General features: G+C 37.1%; 1 protein-coding gene across 6 annotated transcripts in view; it reads right to left on the bottom strand.

Moving 5' to 3' along the window:
* Septin2 (septin 2) overlaps window positions 1-16,417 on the bottom strand; it is a 41,283-nt gene that overhangs the window by 19,400 nt on the left and 5,466 nt on the right. For all 6 annotated transcript variants that reach the window (XM_010606647.2, XM_010606642.3, XM_010606645.2 and 3 more), the window contains 2 exons: window positions 12,116-12,145; window positions 9,883-10,003 (listed from right to left, as the gene is read on the bottom strand). In XM_010606647.2, coding sequence (XP_010604949.1) covers window positions 9,883-10,003; window positions 12,116-12,124 — 130 coding nt within the window. In that variant the 5' untranslated portion in view covers window positions 12,125-12,145. The remainder of the gene's footprint in view (window positions 1-9,882; window positions 10,004-12,115; window positions 12,146-16,417) is intronic.

Below are 16,417 nucleotides of genomic sequence, written 5' to 3'. Positions count from 1 at the left end.
AAAAAAAAAAAAAAAAAAAAAATCCAGCTTTCTATCAAGTAATGTTAGTTAAGTTTTTTTCTTAAATTTTGTATTTTTAAAATCTCCTTTTCTTATAAATTAAGCAATCATCCCGCATAAATGTGGTCCAGATAACTTGATACTAGTTTTCACAATCTGACTCAAATCTTCAGCCACATGACCATGAGGTTTTCTCACAACAATCTGCCCAACTGGCTTGCTTCCTTGAGGTTTAAGTCCTCTTCACAAGCTCTTGTTTTCAATCTTGTATATCAGAGTCTTCTGATATATTTTTCTTGTGCTAATAGGATGATTTAAAAGGTGGTGGTACTTGTGATAAATTTTCTAGTTTTCCGCTACCCATTTCTTCCTTAACTCCCTAACTACCTGTATTCTTTTAAGCAAACCTTATAGAGATATGATTTATGTGTGTGTTCCTGAGAAATAAATCCCAAGGCCTTCACAATGAACTATAACCCCAGCCCTTTAATTTTGAGACAGGGTCTTGCTAAGTTGCCTAGACTGGCTTAAACCTATGGCCCTCCTACCTCAGCCCACCAGAGTACAGGGATTACAGCCTATTCCAGCACATCTGGCTAAACATACCCATTAAAAAAACTGTACAGTTGGATTAGTTTTGACAAAGTACCTACACTCAGAACACCAAACTCCACTCAAGATAGGAATACTTCCATAATCCTCAACAATTCCTCTGTAAGACTTAGTCAACTCTTGTCTATAACCTCCACTGCAGGAAAATATGTCTGCTATATATTGGCTTTGCTTTTTCTGGAACTTCCCCTACACAGAATCATACAGCATGGCCTCTTTGTGTCTGGCTGCATCTGTCTGCAGTGTTTCTCTGCACTATTGAGCAATATTCCAATACATAAACACACAGCAATGTGTTAATCCGTTTTTTGTGGGTTTTTTTTTGGTACCAGGGATCGAACTCTGGCCCTTGCATTTGCAAGGCAGATGGCAGAACCACTGAGCCAAATCCCCAGCTAATCCATTCTTGATATGAGACACCTGTGCCATTCCCAATTTGGGCCTATTTTAAGAAAAGTAGTTGTGAATATTCACATACCAGTCTTTGTGAGCAGAGGAAGACTGCTGGGACCCAACTATTAAGAAAGTTCCACAATGGTATGGTGACACAGGCCTGTAATCCTCACATTTGGGCTAATGCAAAAGGATTACAAGTTCAAGTCCAGCTTAGGTGACATAGCAAACCTGAAGCCAGTCTGGGCTACACAGCAAGACTGTGACATCCCTCCCCCAACTTCCTAGGCACCAAATTGGTTTCAAAGTGGTTCTAGCATTTTGCTTTATGTTGGAAATTGGAAGAGTTCTGGTTGCTCCATATCCTTATCAATAACTGGACTGTCAGCCTTTAAAAACTGCAGCCCTTTACGGGATATGCTGATTTCCATGTGTATTTCCCAGATGACTAAAGATGTGAACCTCTTTACACAGATTTTTTTGGCCATTTGTGTATTTTCCTCATTGAAAAATAGAAATTAACATGCTAAGTCTAAATTTTAAAATGTAAATGCCAATACCCTAGAACTGATGAAACAGTTCATAAGCTGGAGCTGCCAGGTGTGGTGCCCATGACTGTGAATGCAGCACTAGGGAGGCTGAGGCAGGAGGATCACTATACGTTCAGGACCAACCTGAGCTACACAGGGAGTTCAAGGCCAGCCTGAACTACATAGCAAGACTGCCTCAAAAGACAAAAGGGGGGAGGGGGAGGGAGTAAGGAGAGAGGGAGAAGGAGGGGAAAAGTGAGAGAGAGGGGGAAGGGGGAGAGAGAGAGAACACTGCTAGGTATCAAGACTGAGTACAGTGATCAAGATGATATGGTCAGGGGTGTACACACAGAGAACAGTTGAACAGAACAGCTGCCCAGAAAGAGATCCACAAATATAAGGTCAGCTGGTTTTTTGACAAAGAGGACAAGGTAATTTAGTGATGGAAAGTTAAGTCTTCCTACAAATATTAGCTGGATGAATAAATGGGGAATAACTTCAACTTCTACATACTGTACCTCAAAATTATTTGAATTGGAAAAAAAATTATTTGAATTGGATCATAAGCCTAAATGTAAATCTTAAATTTCTAGATGGAAATGGGCAAACAAGATTTCATAGGACATGAAGAACAGTAATCAGATAAGAAAAAAAAACAGATCATGCTTTGTTAAAAATTTACTTGATTTAAGAGACATTAGATCAAATATGTCCCAGGGCCAGCGATTTAGCTCAGTGGCATTTCACCAGCCTCAAGAGTGCAAGCCCTGAGTTCGATCTCTGGTACCAAAAAAAAAAAAAATATCCTAAGCTGGATGTAGGGGTACACACCTTTAATTTCAGCACTTTAGGAGGCCAAAGGCAGGATTCCAAACTCAAGCCTCACCTAAGTAGCATAAAGATTAAGCAAAACCCTAACTCAAAATTTAAAAATAAAGAAGAGAAAAGAAAGGCGGGGTGGGGGGACGACAGGGATATAGCTCACTGAAAAAGTCCTGGGTTTGATCCCCAGTAACAACAATAAAGGATCAGAGATGGTGGGGCTTTTGGAATGCAGTTGGATCACAGGGCATTAACCTCTACAATGGGTTAATTCATCACTGATGAGCTCACAGTTGCATGGGCTGTTATGAGGTAGGCCCCTGTAGGTATAATCCAGGTGTTTCTGGATTGTGTTTCTCCTCCCTTCCTTCCTTTCTCCCTCCCTCCTCCTCCTTTCTGGCTGCCATGACTAGCTTTCCTGTTATGCCCTTGTACTATGATGTTCCTGCCTCACCACAGGCTTGGAACCAACAGAGCTGGCTGATCATGGACTGAAATCTTTGAAATTATGGGCCAAATAAATCTCGCCCCCTCCCATTATGCCAGCCAGGCATTTTGTCATAGCATGAAAAAGCTGACTGACACAAATACCAATCAGGAAACAAAAAAGCCATAAATGAGAAGTACTTGTGGTGTCGGGACTGACAATGTTTGTATCCAGAATGCATAAAAAAGTGAGCCAGCACAGTTTGTAATAGCTAAAACTTGGAAACAGCCCATCTGCCCATCACTTGGAAACTGGATAAAGAAGATGTGGTTTTTCTATAAAATGGAATACTACTCAGCCATAAAGAATGAGAAAGTAGATTCATTCATAGGTAAATGGGTTCATTTTGAGGATATACTCCTAAGTGAAATAAATAAGTCACACATACGCAAATACCGAATAGTTTCTCTGGTGTGAAAAACTAAAATAGTACTCAAGATCCTAAGGGGCAATTAGCAATGTGAAATAGGAAGAAAAGGACCAAAGGAGTAGGAACAGTGAGAAGGATAGGGAAAGGGGAATAAGGGAAAAGGAAAAAAATATGAGAAAATGTATAAATGGAATTAAAGTGTTTGAAGGTGGGGAGGAGGGGGTGAAGGCAGGGTGGGGACAAGGGGAAAAAATGAGAACCAAGACCTGGCATGTAAAGGTACAAGATCCCAGTAATGAATGTAACTGTACTGTCTACCTAGAATGTATCAATAAATTCAATTCAAAAAAAAAAAAAGAGTGAGCCAAAGGGGCAGACTGAAATGCGCAAGACCTTGTCTCAAAAAAAAAAAAAAAAAAAAAAAAAAAAAAAAAACTGCCCAATCTGTGATACTGTCATGACAGCAGGAAATCACCTAAGACACCACTTGGCATATGTAAAAACAATGCTATGTTCCTACCTTGATTTCCACAGGAATAAGGTTTTGAGTGTCATACTCACACTTTTCTCCACAAAGCCAGTGGTTTTTGTTACATAATTTTTCAATATCACAGTGATTTTTTAGCAACACGTAGATTATAGAACTGATTACTAGTAACCCTTTTACATATAGTATTGCTGAGCTTGCTAAAATCTGAAGGTGTCTGTGTTTGGGCTTATGAATATTAGTCTGTACTTCTCCTGTCATTTGTAACGGTAATGCTGGCATAATAAAATATGTTAGAGGTATTTTTTACTCATATAGTTTCTGAACTTTATATAAGATTTGTATTTTTTCTACCTTAAATGTTTGCTGTAGTCTAGTAATAAAACCATCTGAATCTAGAGTTTTCTTATTAGAAAAGTTTTAAGATGAATTATTTGATATATGACTATTTAGATTTTCTATTTCTTTCAGTTTTGTGTCCTTCGGCGAATTTTTCTATTTCACCTGAGCTGTTTATTGCCAAAAGTTGTTCATATTATCCCATTAGCTTTCCAACAACTGCAGGATCTATAACAGTGATTTCTTCTTTCCCAATATACAGTATTGCTACGTGGGTCTCTGTTTTGCTTGCTCAATCAAGATAGAGGCTTATCAATTTTACCAATCTAGCTTTTGGTTTCAATTTTCAGTATTGTCTATTTCCTCTTTACACTGCTTTTTGCACTTTATTCTTTCTTCTATTTATGGTCTTAGTTTGTTCTTCATTTTCAACTTCATGATAAATTTTGGTGGCTTAATTGAACCTTTGTTTTTTGTAGTTTCACACCAAATTCTTTTTTTATTGTTGCTGTTTCTTGAGATAGGGCCTCTTTATGTCATTCAGGCTGGCCTCACATTGACAACAATCCTCCTGCTTCAGGCTCCCAAGCACTGGGATACAAGTATGTGCCATAACATCCAGCTTCATACCACAAATTCTGATACGTTGTCTTTCATTTTCCTTCAGCATAAAATATTTTCTGATGTTGCTTGTGGTCACAGACTATTCTATTATCTTGGTCCCATCATACTGAGCTTTTCACAGCTCACAGTACTTCTGGTGAATTTCCCATGGGCACATCAAAAGGATGTATGTTCTGCAGCTCTTCAATGTAATGCTCTAAATGTCAATCAGGTCATGCTCTTTGACAGTATTATTAAATATTCTATAATCTTGCTGAGTTTCTAGATTACTAAGCCTATTAAATATTCTTGTAGTATACATATCTCTTTCTATGATCGGACTCTGAATTGCATTTTGGAGCTCTTATTAAGTGCATATACATCTAACATGTTACACTTTGGAAATAACTGATTCCTTTATATTTATGACATGTTTACCTTTGGTAATATTCCAGTAGTAGACATGAAGCGTCTTGTTCTTAATACAGCTGTTTCAGCTTTGTCAGCATTGGGTTCACATGATGATTTTTCTTTCATTTATTTTTAATGTATTTTTGAATTTCTATATTGAGAATGTTTTTTCCTTATTAATCATTCTGAAAATCTGTCTTTTATACTTGAGGTAAAGTGGTACCTTGCTCAGTAGTTCACTGACTCAATTCTCTCCTCAATCTGGTTGCAAACAGACCTGGACAAGAATCGAATCAAATTTCCCCATAAGGTCAATACTAAACATAACCAGTGAAATTTGGTTCAGTTTGTGTCCAACTCAGTTTGCAACCAAAATAGTTGAAAGAATCAAATTCATGAACTGAGGTACCACTGTACTTAGCTCCTTCACATATAATTATGGTTATCAGTTACTGTCTTATCTATCCTTTCCCTGCTTTCTTCTGGATTAATTACTCTTAATACTCTACTTCATCAATGCTATTTATTTTTAGTAAAACCTGGGCTTCCCCAGGTAACTGCTCTGGAGTATACTACATGTACCATTAACGTAACAGTAATCAAACAACATTCTATTACTTCACATAAAAGGCACCAAAACCTTACAAAAGCATGCCTCCTTTCATCTATTTTTTGTTTTTAGTGCTTAGGCCGCAATTTTATTTCTACATGTTACATACTATTATCTTTGCAAAAAATTAAAAAGAAAAATCTTTCCTATTTATTTGCATATTTGCTATTTCTAGTACTCTTCATTCCGTAATGTAGATCAAGTTTCTATCTGAAATTTTTCTTCCAACCTGAAGAATTCCATCTGAACTTTCTAATAGTGCAGAACTGATGGTGATATGCCCTCTCAGCTTATTTATTTGAAAACGTACTGCTGAGCTAAAATCCCCGGCCCTTCCAGCCTTTTTTAAAACAGACTCACTAAGTTGTCCAGGCTGGGTTTGAATCCTTCTGCATCAGCCTCCCAGAATGCTGGGATTTGTAGGTATGTGCCATCACGCCCAACTATTCTCACCCTGGATTGTCACTATATAATCTTTTCTTTTTTCTTGGCTATTTCTAAGATTCTATTCTGCTTAATGTTTACCACTATTTTTTTGTAACCTGTTATAATGTTCTTTACTGTAGTTTCCTTTGTATTCACTCACCTGGTGCTTGTTTACTCACTTGGATCTGGGGAAACCTTTGCATTTATAATTTTCATCAAATATGGAAAATTTTCAGGCATTCTTTTTCATTTTTTCTACCCTTTCTTCTCTGTGACTCTAATCTGTATATTAGACTGCTTATTGTATATTACAGGCTACTGAGGCGATGTTTAATTTCTTTCTTTTTTTTCTAGCATTTTTCTCCTGTACTTTAGTTTAAATACCTACTACTTTTTTCTCTATCATATACAATTTGCTGTTATTTTTATCCTGAAAATTTATCTCAAATTGATATTTTAATATCTTAAAGTTCCACTTAGTTCTATTTTATCCCATTTATCATTATGTTCATGTTTTTAAGTACAGAAGCATATTTAAGACAGAGTTCTTAAAGCTGGCCATGGAACTGCAGGTTTGTAATCCCAAGTATAGTGAGGCTGAAGCAGGAGGATTTTAAGGCCAGGCTAAGCAACATAGTGAGAAGTCATATTAAAACAGTTCTTTGTCAAATCTGTTTCTGTCATCTCTGGGTATTTTTATTGCCTCATTTCTCTCCTAATTATATAGTACAATACATGATATTCCACATTTGATACTCCCAAATTTGTATTGGATGTTAAGATATTGTGAATGCCATTCTGCAAGGCCTAGAGTTTTGTTTTTTGAGATGTGTGTGCATGTGTATGTGGACTTGAGATATAACCTAAGGCCTTACATGTGCTGAGCAAATGCTGCATCACTGAACCATGTCCCAGCGTGCAAATGCCTGGATTTTGATGTATTCAGTAAGTGATGTTTTTTGTCTTAGCAAGTTGTAAAAAACCCTGATACTTCCAAGGCTTGTTTCTAAGTTTTGTTAGCTTTTTCATCAAGTTTCGTCCCATGCCAAGGCAAGAATTCTGTATAGTCTCCCTTGAGCACCCTGGATGCTCAGTAGGATTTTCTCTTCTTCATCTAGCTGGAACTCAGTCTCTCCCAACTACATGTGTGCTTTCCAGCCTGGCTCAGTCTCCAAGTCAGCTCAGCCTGCTAGGAACTGTATCTTACCCAGATTCAAGGAATCTTACGTGCCTCACAAGTTAGTGCTCACCACATACCTCTAAGGGATCCCCAGTGACTATTTCTTTCTTTTTTCTTTTCTTTTCTTTTTGTAGTCTGTCCTGCTACGTACATCAGGTTGCAGTCACCTCAGCTTCCCTTAATTATGATCTATTTCTTGAGCTCTATGAAACTGCTGTGTGCTCGATTTATCCCCACCCTTGCTTGTGGCACAGACAGGTATAGGGCAGAAAGCTGCAGTCACCTGACAGTCTGTACCATTACCTCCCTTCTTAAGGATCCAAGCTTCTGTGTTACCTATTATCCAATGCCTTCCAAGAGTTAGTTCATATATTTTGTCTAGTCTTCTCCTTACTTACGGTAGTATAGCCAGTCTGGTTATTTCCAGGGCTAGCAACTATGGACTTCAGTTCAGATTGTGTCTGCTACCTGTTCTGGTAAATAAAGCTTTATTACAACAGGGCTATGCCTGTTTCTGTACATGCTATCTATAACTGCCTTCCTGCTGTTAAAGTAGAATAGAACAGTTGTGCCCCAAACTGTATGGTTTACAAATCTAGGATATTTACTCTCCTACCTACTACAGAAAGAGCTTAACTCTTGTCTTATTCTAATATGGACAGAGACAGATGTCACTGCCTATTTTTGAGTAATATAAAACTAAACACTGGAATTCTATTTTCTACCAGGAACCTAAATTTATATTACTACTACAATCTTGTTACTATACTCCTTAATACATGTTGACATCCACCTTTCTGCACCAAAGATTCCACAATTTCCTTCATTTCAGGCCTGTGAATGATTAACTGTAAGAAGCAATCATTTGTCCTCATTCATGAACATCATAAACCTTTTCCAATGCTGACCCTCATTTGAGTATTTTGCAGTTACTAAGAATTAACTAAATAGTTCATCATTAAGCTCTATGGACATACTAAAATACACTATACACTATATATAGCCCAACTTCAAGGGACTTCAAGAAGTAAGTCTTAACAAAAGTGTACAGTAAGGACTGTTATTTGTTTCAAATAAATCCATTCCTATAGCTTTAGGAATTAGTAACTTTTTGATTATTTTAAAAAAAATTTTTTTGGTTCCCAAGATCAAACACAGGACATTGCTCTTGCGAGGCAGACACAGTGCTACTGAGCTAAATCCCTGAGTTAGTAACTTTTTAAATAAGAACTACAATTCTAATTCAATGAGTATTGTCAGTATCAGCTAATATCTGATAGTTACTGCAAAACTTGGAGGCTATAATCACCACAAACAATAACTCACAGACTTTTGGGGTGAGAAATTTGATTGTGGCTAAGGGTGTGGCTCTAGCTTGGGGTCTCTAAACAACAATCAAGCTTTAGAAGACTACCTAGGGCTAGAGGGCTTTTGTGGAGTGGTTTCCTCTGGCTGTGCAAGGTCCTCTCCAAGGACAGCAGGCCCTACCGCTGTGTAACTCAAGGCAGGCAGAAGCCACACACTGTGTCATTTGGGATCTACTCTTGGAAGCAATACACCTTTATTCTGCAATGTCCTACTATACAAGTAGACCCTATTCAGTGTGGAGGTGGGTGAGAACCCCAGGAGGAAGTATCCCTGGAGGCCACTTTGGATGCTAGCTGTCACAATGACTGCAAACATTCATTACCTATGATAATGAAAAACTGTCCTGAGACCTACCCATCTAGGAATCTCCATCTCGTAGTAACCTTCTTCCATGTAGCTGTATAGTGCCCCCACTCAGGTGCTGAGGCTCTGTGCCAAACTCCAACCTAGCAAGGTCATTCATCAATGTGGCTGGACAGTGCTTGCAATTTCACGATGAGGATAGGAACAAAGCACACACCATTCTTCCTGAGGACCCTTCTCACTTTTGCTGTTTTAATTAGTGACCTATGACACTAGTATCCTAAAACAGGGGTGACTCTGGTGGTGCTATGGCCCAAGTTGACCACTGTTTTATAAGTAAACCCCAATAAACTCAGCTATTTGCCAAGTTGTACTTGCCCAAGCTGTTCACTGGACTGCTCACCCCCTCCCATTTTGGAGACAGGTGTTTTTTCTGTATCTCTCCATAAAATGTACACAACACATAAAAACAAGGAAATAACCAAAGAAATGACAACAGGTATGGTGGTGCACATCTCTAATCCTAGCACTCTGTCTGGCAAGCTTATGTAGGAAGTTGAAAGTTCAACTGAGAACCTCTCTCAAAATAGAAAAAAAACAAAAATTTTTTTTAAAGGCTGGGGATAAGGCTCAGTGTGAAGGTCTTGAGTTCAATGCCTCTAGGTAAGGGGATTTTTGGAAAGATCATCTTACAGTTAGGCAAAAATGTCTAACATATGTATCTTTGAATACCTATAACAAATGTGTGTGTATAGTTTTACACAAATATATAATATGTGTGTATAGTTTTACACACATATATACTACACATATGTAATATATATTCAAATCTTGAAAAGTATTTGGTTTTGACAACAAAGAAATTTTCACTATTACAATACAGATCACAATACTATACAACACAAGTCAAAAAGGACAGAGCCTATAAATTTATTTCTTACCAACCACCATCAGCGTGAATTCAAAACCTTTTTTCACTGATTTTCGGTGAACTTGATTGGGAAGGTTTGCAAATCCAACATAGCCAGGAGTTTCTGGATTTATAAACTGAGCTGGTTGTTGCTAAAAGATTTTTAAAAAAGAAAGCTAATAAATACCGTATGTTATTTACAAGATATAATCAATTAGAACTATGACAAACACAGGTAATCAGTTCTTACAAATTTTTAAAAAATTACACAGGGTGGGGATTTAGCTCAGTGGTTCCACTGCCTGCAAGGTCCTGAGTTTGATCCCTGATACAAAAAGAAAAAAATAAAAACAAAAACAAAAACAAAAAAAGCCTACACATTAGTAAACATGGATAGTATTCAGTTTTTTTTTTGTTTTTGTTTTTTGAGACAGGGTCTCACTATGTAGTTGAGACTGCCCTCAGTGTAGTTGTAACTCACTATGTAGCCCAGGTTGGTCTCAAACTCACAGCAATCTTCCTGCCTTAGCCAACCGAATGCTGGGACTACATACATGTACCACCACACCTGGCTGGGCAGTATTCACTTAGCATTAAAAGAAGAAAAATCAATCTACTGTAATTCCTTAGCTATATACTGGCCTAAAATTAACATTTAATGAATCAATATTCTGCTTAGCAATTTGGCAATACAAACAAAACATAAGTTTAATTAATCTTCGTGCAATTTCAAATTCTGACGAGGTAAATACAGTCACAGGAAAAAGCAATCAAATTTTTAAAAAAATCAATCAAGTTCTCAATTAGTACCAAAATGACAAGTAGATTTATTTATTTAACAAGCTTAGCTAAAGAACAGCCTCTGAACAGCCTCTGACCAGGTGTTGTGCACTTATAAAAAGTATCCAGAAAAAGTTATTTTTCGTGCTACTCTCCTAGCTTTATGGGACAGACTATCACCAAAATAGCTCAAGTGATTTAGGAGTGGGATGTTGAATATCTACTGTCAAAGACCAAGAAAGAAAAGACTGAGAAAGATCACAGCTGCTAACACTGAAGCATCAATGTTTCCTGATGGAAGAATGTCTGATAAAAGATAAAGAGATGATAAAGCAAGAATAATAAAAACAAAGCTAGAATCTAGGTAAGGGCACAATGAAAATGAAAAAATTTTAATTTATCAATTAATTGAAAAAGGCACAACATAGCATGGTATTTTTTTAGGATTACAATGCTTTTGTTTGTTTTTTGATACAGGGTCTTGCTATGCAGTGCATCATGGCCTTGAACTATGTAGTGGAAACACATGTGGCCTCAAAACTAGAAAAAATTCTGCATCACTCAGCCTCTTGAGTGCTGGGATTTGAGGAATGTGCCACCACACCTGGCTAGGATTACATTTGTGAAAGTACATATACTCATAAGGTAAAAATAGTGAGGCTTGGTGGTACATGCCTAAAATCCCAGAATTCTAAGAGCCTGAGGCTGGAGAGTCTCAAATTCAAGCCCTACCTGGGCAACTTAGCAAGACTTTCTCTCAAAAAAATAAGAAAAAGAATATATACAAAATGTTAACTGTTTTGGGGTGGTGTGATAAATGCTAATTTTGTTTTGCTTATTTGTTTTCTACATTAACACTTGTAAAAAAGTAAAAACTAGTATGATGATTTTTTTTCCCATAGACTCAAAAATAAAGGCAGCAAGAAATTACCTTCCACTTTTAACAACTAATTCCACTTTTCTCAGCATATGTGCTTTAAGAAGCAATTTATCTCAGGGCTCTGGGCCAATTTATAAGGGCAACCCAAACCAATTTATCAAGTTTAAGAGGCTCCATCAATTTCATTATGATAAATTACTAGAATTTTTAATTATGTGACTGGTCTGCTGGGAATGGCCAAAGGAGGCTTAACTGGATTATTATTGACATATTTAGGAAAAAAGAAAATTAAAAAGAGCTCAAAATTTTTAGAATGACAAATCACAACTTTGAATGAATCAAATGCATAAATCCTGACTATAAACAGTCTGAACACTCACCAGGCATGGTAGTGCACACCTGCAATCCCAGCACTCAGAAGGTAGAGCCAGGAGGATCACCAAAAATTCAAGACCAGCCTGAACTGCAGAGTGAGCTCAAGGCCAGCCTGAACTGCATAGTGAGACCCTGACTCAAAAACAAAAGAAAACAAAACAAAAAAAAGTCTGAAAACATAAAGCCGTTTCTCTTTATACTATAGATAAATGATGAAGTGTGATCTTACCTTAGACATCTTTCGTGTTGTTTTCTCTATCTGTTAAAAAAACAAAACAAAACCCAAATGTCTGTATGTGCATCACATGCACATTTTACAGCATGAACAGCCTGCAAAGACTCACACATAGGGCACCTGCTGATGCATGTCCCATTTAGCGCATCTCAAACACCACTCAGAAATGATAAAACAACCATTTCTCATCATCAAGATAAGTTAGGGTTCAAAACTCAAAGTTGATGAAAGCACTAATACATGCTGCATATTTTCAATATTTACATTTTTCCAGTAGTAATTATGGGCTAAGCACTAAGGATGCAACAAGACAAAAAGACAAACTCTCAGCCTCTGGAAGTAGGTAATTTCTCTTCACTCTTCAAAACCTTTCAAAGAGGCAGGGATGCCCCTAACACAGCACTATATCTTGAACACAGCTGCCATCCGCTGGAAGTTTCTGGACCATCCTAAGACCTGACACTGGGGTGCAGGGCACAATGAGAACTGTATTTACAAGTTGAAGGACTAATGGGACTTGAGTGTTTGAGAAGTGTGACAATAGTTTCTGAGTTAATATGGAATTTTTATGCAAATAGAACAATTAAAAACTTCCAGAAACACAAAGTTTGTTGGCTAAACTTCAGTGGCAAGATCAAGAGCTGTGACTACAGTCAAATTTGATTCTCTCTGGAGAGCAGAAACTTAGCAAAAAGCTTCTTTCACTTTGTTGTTTTCCTTTTTTACCAACCCTTATCATTCCTGAACATTGCACATCCCCTGATCCCCTTTGGAATGGAAATGTTCCCAAGCATCTTGGGAGAAATGAGGTCTTCATACTCCAAAGCATTTGACCTGGTTAGCCAAAGTAAGACAGCAACAGGGGATTCATAAGCTTTTAACTCTACAATATTACATCTCATAGCAGACTTAGATTATAGTTTCATTTCTTTTTGTGACCCACTACAAGCTCTGATCTTAAAAATATAGGAAAGCTATTTAAAGTTAACATCAACAATTCCCACAGGAGAAAAAGGAATAGATGCAGGAAAATAACAACAAAATTTTCCCAAAAAGAATAAAGAATAGAGTCTATACATTAATGAGCTGTCTAGGATTGTGTATTAGAGGAGTGAATTTAGGTCTCTTGAATAGAAAGGACATTCTAGAAAAATTGTATTAATAGACTTAAATTAAAAATAAAAACTACCTAAGTAAATAAAACCTAACAATTGGGGGCCGGAGAAGGATCACAAAAAAGCAAAGTATTTTTTCCCCAGTACTAGGGATTGAACCCAGGGCTTTATGCATGTTAAGCAAAGCCCCTTCTATAAATTTTGAGATAGGGTTTCCCTAAATAACCCAGGCTAGCCTTCAGCTTGCAATCCTACTAAGTAGCTCAGATTAAAGGTGTGTGTTATCACAGCCTGCTAAGAAGTAAAACTTTCTAAAGGAAGAGGAAAGAAATCAGGTGGACTATGGGTAAAATACAATGAAAAATACAAGATTATATTAACACAATTCAAAGGAGGAAACAAACTCTTTCTAGAATTGGACAGACTCAGTAAATACAATGAGCAAGGGCACAAGAGGGACTGAGCAATATAGCCAATAAATCTGACTTCACAGATATAGAGAACCATGATTCAATAGAATAAATAAAAACAAAAATTTAGTGCAGAAGACTGAACCCAGAGCCTCACTGTAGGTGGGGAGTTTTTTTGTTTGTTTGAGGCAGGGTCTCTTTATGTATTTCAGGCTACCCTTGAACTCACTATGTACCTGCAGTGGCCTCAAACTCTTGGCCACCCTTCTGTCTCAGCCTCTGGTGTGCTGGGATTACAGGGATGTGCCACCATGCCAGACTTTATTGTTGCCATTTTTAGATAGTGTCATGCTATGTTACTCAGGTTGGTCCTGAACTTGAGCTCAAATGATCCTCCTACCACTGTAGCCTCCCATGTAGCATGTCTAGCTAAATTTTTTAAAAAATTGTTCATCTACCATTTTTTAAAAAAGTCTAGCTAGGCATAGTGACATACTTTTAATGCTAGCTACTCAGGAGGCTGAGGCAGGAACATCACATGTTTGAGGCCAGCTTGGACAATTTAGTAAGACTTTATTTCATAGTAAAAATTTACAAAGTGCTGAGAATGTAGCTCAGTGGTAAAGCACTTGCTTAGCACATTTGAGGCCCTGGGTTCAATCTCCTACACTACTAAAAAAAGTCAATTTTAAGTATTTTTTTTATAATTGATAATCTCAAATCACAACCTGTTTTTACTAGAAAGGTAAAGGTAAAGAAGGGTTCAAAAACAAAACTATAAGCTGTCTCTACAAAGCAATGGAGCAAAATTTATGGGACACAGTAAAATACTATCCAGAAATGAAGATAATAAATCAAAAGAAAACATGAAGAAAAAATTAATAAAGAGAAAAACTGAAATTATGAGAAAAAATACAAGGGTAAATAAATCCAAAAGCTGATTCTCTGAAACAAATTCCTCACAAGCCCAATTAAGGAAAAGAGCAAACACAGAACACAAGACATAATCACAGACTCAAGAGAGTAAACAGAGTAAACACAGTCAGATGGTCAAATCAAAAATGTGGAAGACGGGCCGGTGATTTAGCTCAGTGGTTCTGCCATCTGCCTTGCAAGCACAATGCCCAGTGCCAAAAAAAAAAAAAAACCCAAAAAACAAAAAACAAAAAACAGGGACATAGACCAGAAGGATTCCATGTAACCCTGAACAGATGATGAAAGGATCATTTAACTATTTCAAGCCACTGAAAACAAAGAAGGCATCATTCCAGTTTATCTTATGAAGACAGTACAGTTTTAATAAGAAATCTAGATGGCAAATGAAGGAAGGAAGGAGAAAGGAAAAAAATTCCTTCAGTACGGAATAAAGGGCCAGTAAGTCAATTTCACTGATAAAGGCAAAAATTCTAATAAAATATTTTCTAGCAACCAGAAATTTATTATAAAGATTTGTCAATATAAACCATTAAAACAATAAATTAAAAGAGAAAAACATGCTTAAGTAGGTGCTGTTGATGAGGTACATAAAAAATTCAGCGACCAACACTAAACTGCTTAAATACAACTGGAATGCTAAACCTATTTAAATTATAATTAGTAATTAGGCAGGAATGTCCATTAGATCATAATTATTTTAAAGCACTTATGAAAATTGCTAAAAACATAAAGTGCAACAAAAGCCTATGTACCACCCATTATCAAGTTTCAACAGCTAGAAACTCAAGACCAGTAAAAGTTCATCTATACAGCACTTACTTCTCCTACCCTTGAGCTACTGAGAAGCAAAAAATGGGATACATTTCATTCATGCTTCAGTATGCATACCTAAAAATAAGTGTTCCTAAAAATGACAATGGTCAGGGATTTAGCTCAGTGGTTCTGGTGCCTGCCTCCCAAGAGCATGGGCCCGGGGTTTAATAAAATCTATACAAATAAAATAAAATCTAGACACTACAATTTCACCATGGTTATTTAATACTACCTTAATTCAGTGAATGCAATGAAGAAAAAAACTTTTTTTATGTTAAAACTGAATACACAGAAAAGACAAATACTTCCGTTTTAAAAATAATAATAAACAGGCTGGGGATTTAGCTCAGTGGTTCCGGCGCCTGCCTCACAAGTGCAAGGGCCTGAGTTCGATCCCTGTACCAAAAATAAATAAATAAATAAAAATAATAAACAATTCTAGCCAAGCACTGCAGTTCATGACTATCATGGCACTCTCCAAGGCTGAGGCAAAAGAATCACAAGTTTGAGCTCAGCCTGGCAACTTAGTGAGACAAAACTGAGATGCAGCTCAGTGCAAAAGCTCTCTCAATTCAATTCCCAGGAATGAAAGAGGAAAACAAAAACCTCAAAACCTACAAACACACAAACAAATAAACTCATCCAGGCATGGCAGCCAGTCTGTATCCCCAGCTACTTGGGAGGATAATGAGAGAACCACTTGAGCACAGGAGTTGGGAGGCCAGCCCAGAGGAACAGTAACTTTGTCTCAAAAAAAAAGAAATTTTAGGATAAAGTCTATATACAAAAAAGAAAAAAGGTTTTGGTGGTATGGGGGCACACATATGTAATCTCAGCACTCTATGAGGCTGAGGAAGGAAGATTCCAAGTTTGAGCCAAACCTGGGCAATTTAGGGAGACTCTGCTTCGGGAAAAAAAAAAAGATTTGGAGAGTAGCTCAGAGTAATGGCCTTGTGTTCAATCCCCACTAACACCAAAAAAAAAAAAAAAAAAAAAAAAAAAAAAAAAAAAAAAAAAGATTT

Source organism: Fukomys damarensis, unplaced genomic scaffold (genome assembly GCF_012274545.1).
Source record: "Fukomys damarensis isolate Sample0158 unplaced genomic scaffold, DMR_v1.0_HiC HiC_scaffold_16, whole genome shotgun sequence".
NCBI classification, from domain to species: domain Eukaryota; kingdom Metazoa; phylum Chordata; class Mammalia; order Rodentia; family Bathyergidae; genus Fukomys; species Fukomys damarensis.
Note: the sequence above shows the minus strand (reverse complement) of the source record. Positions and strands in the feature narration are given on the sequence as shown.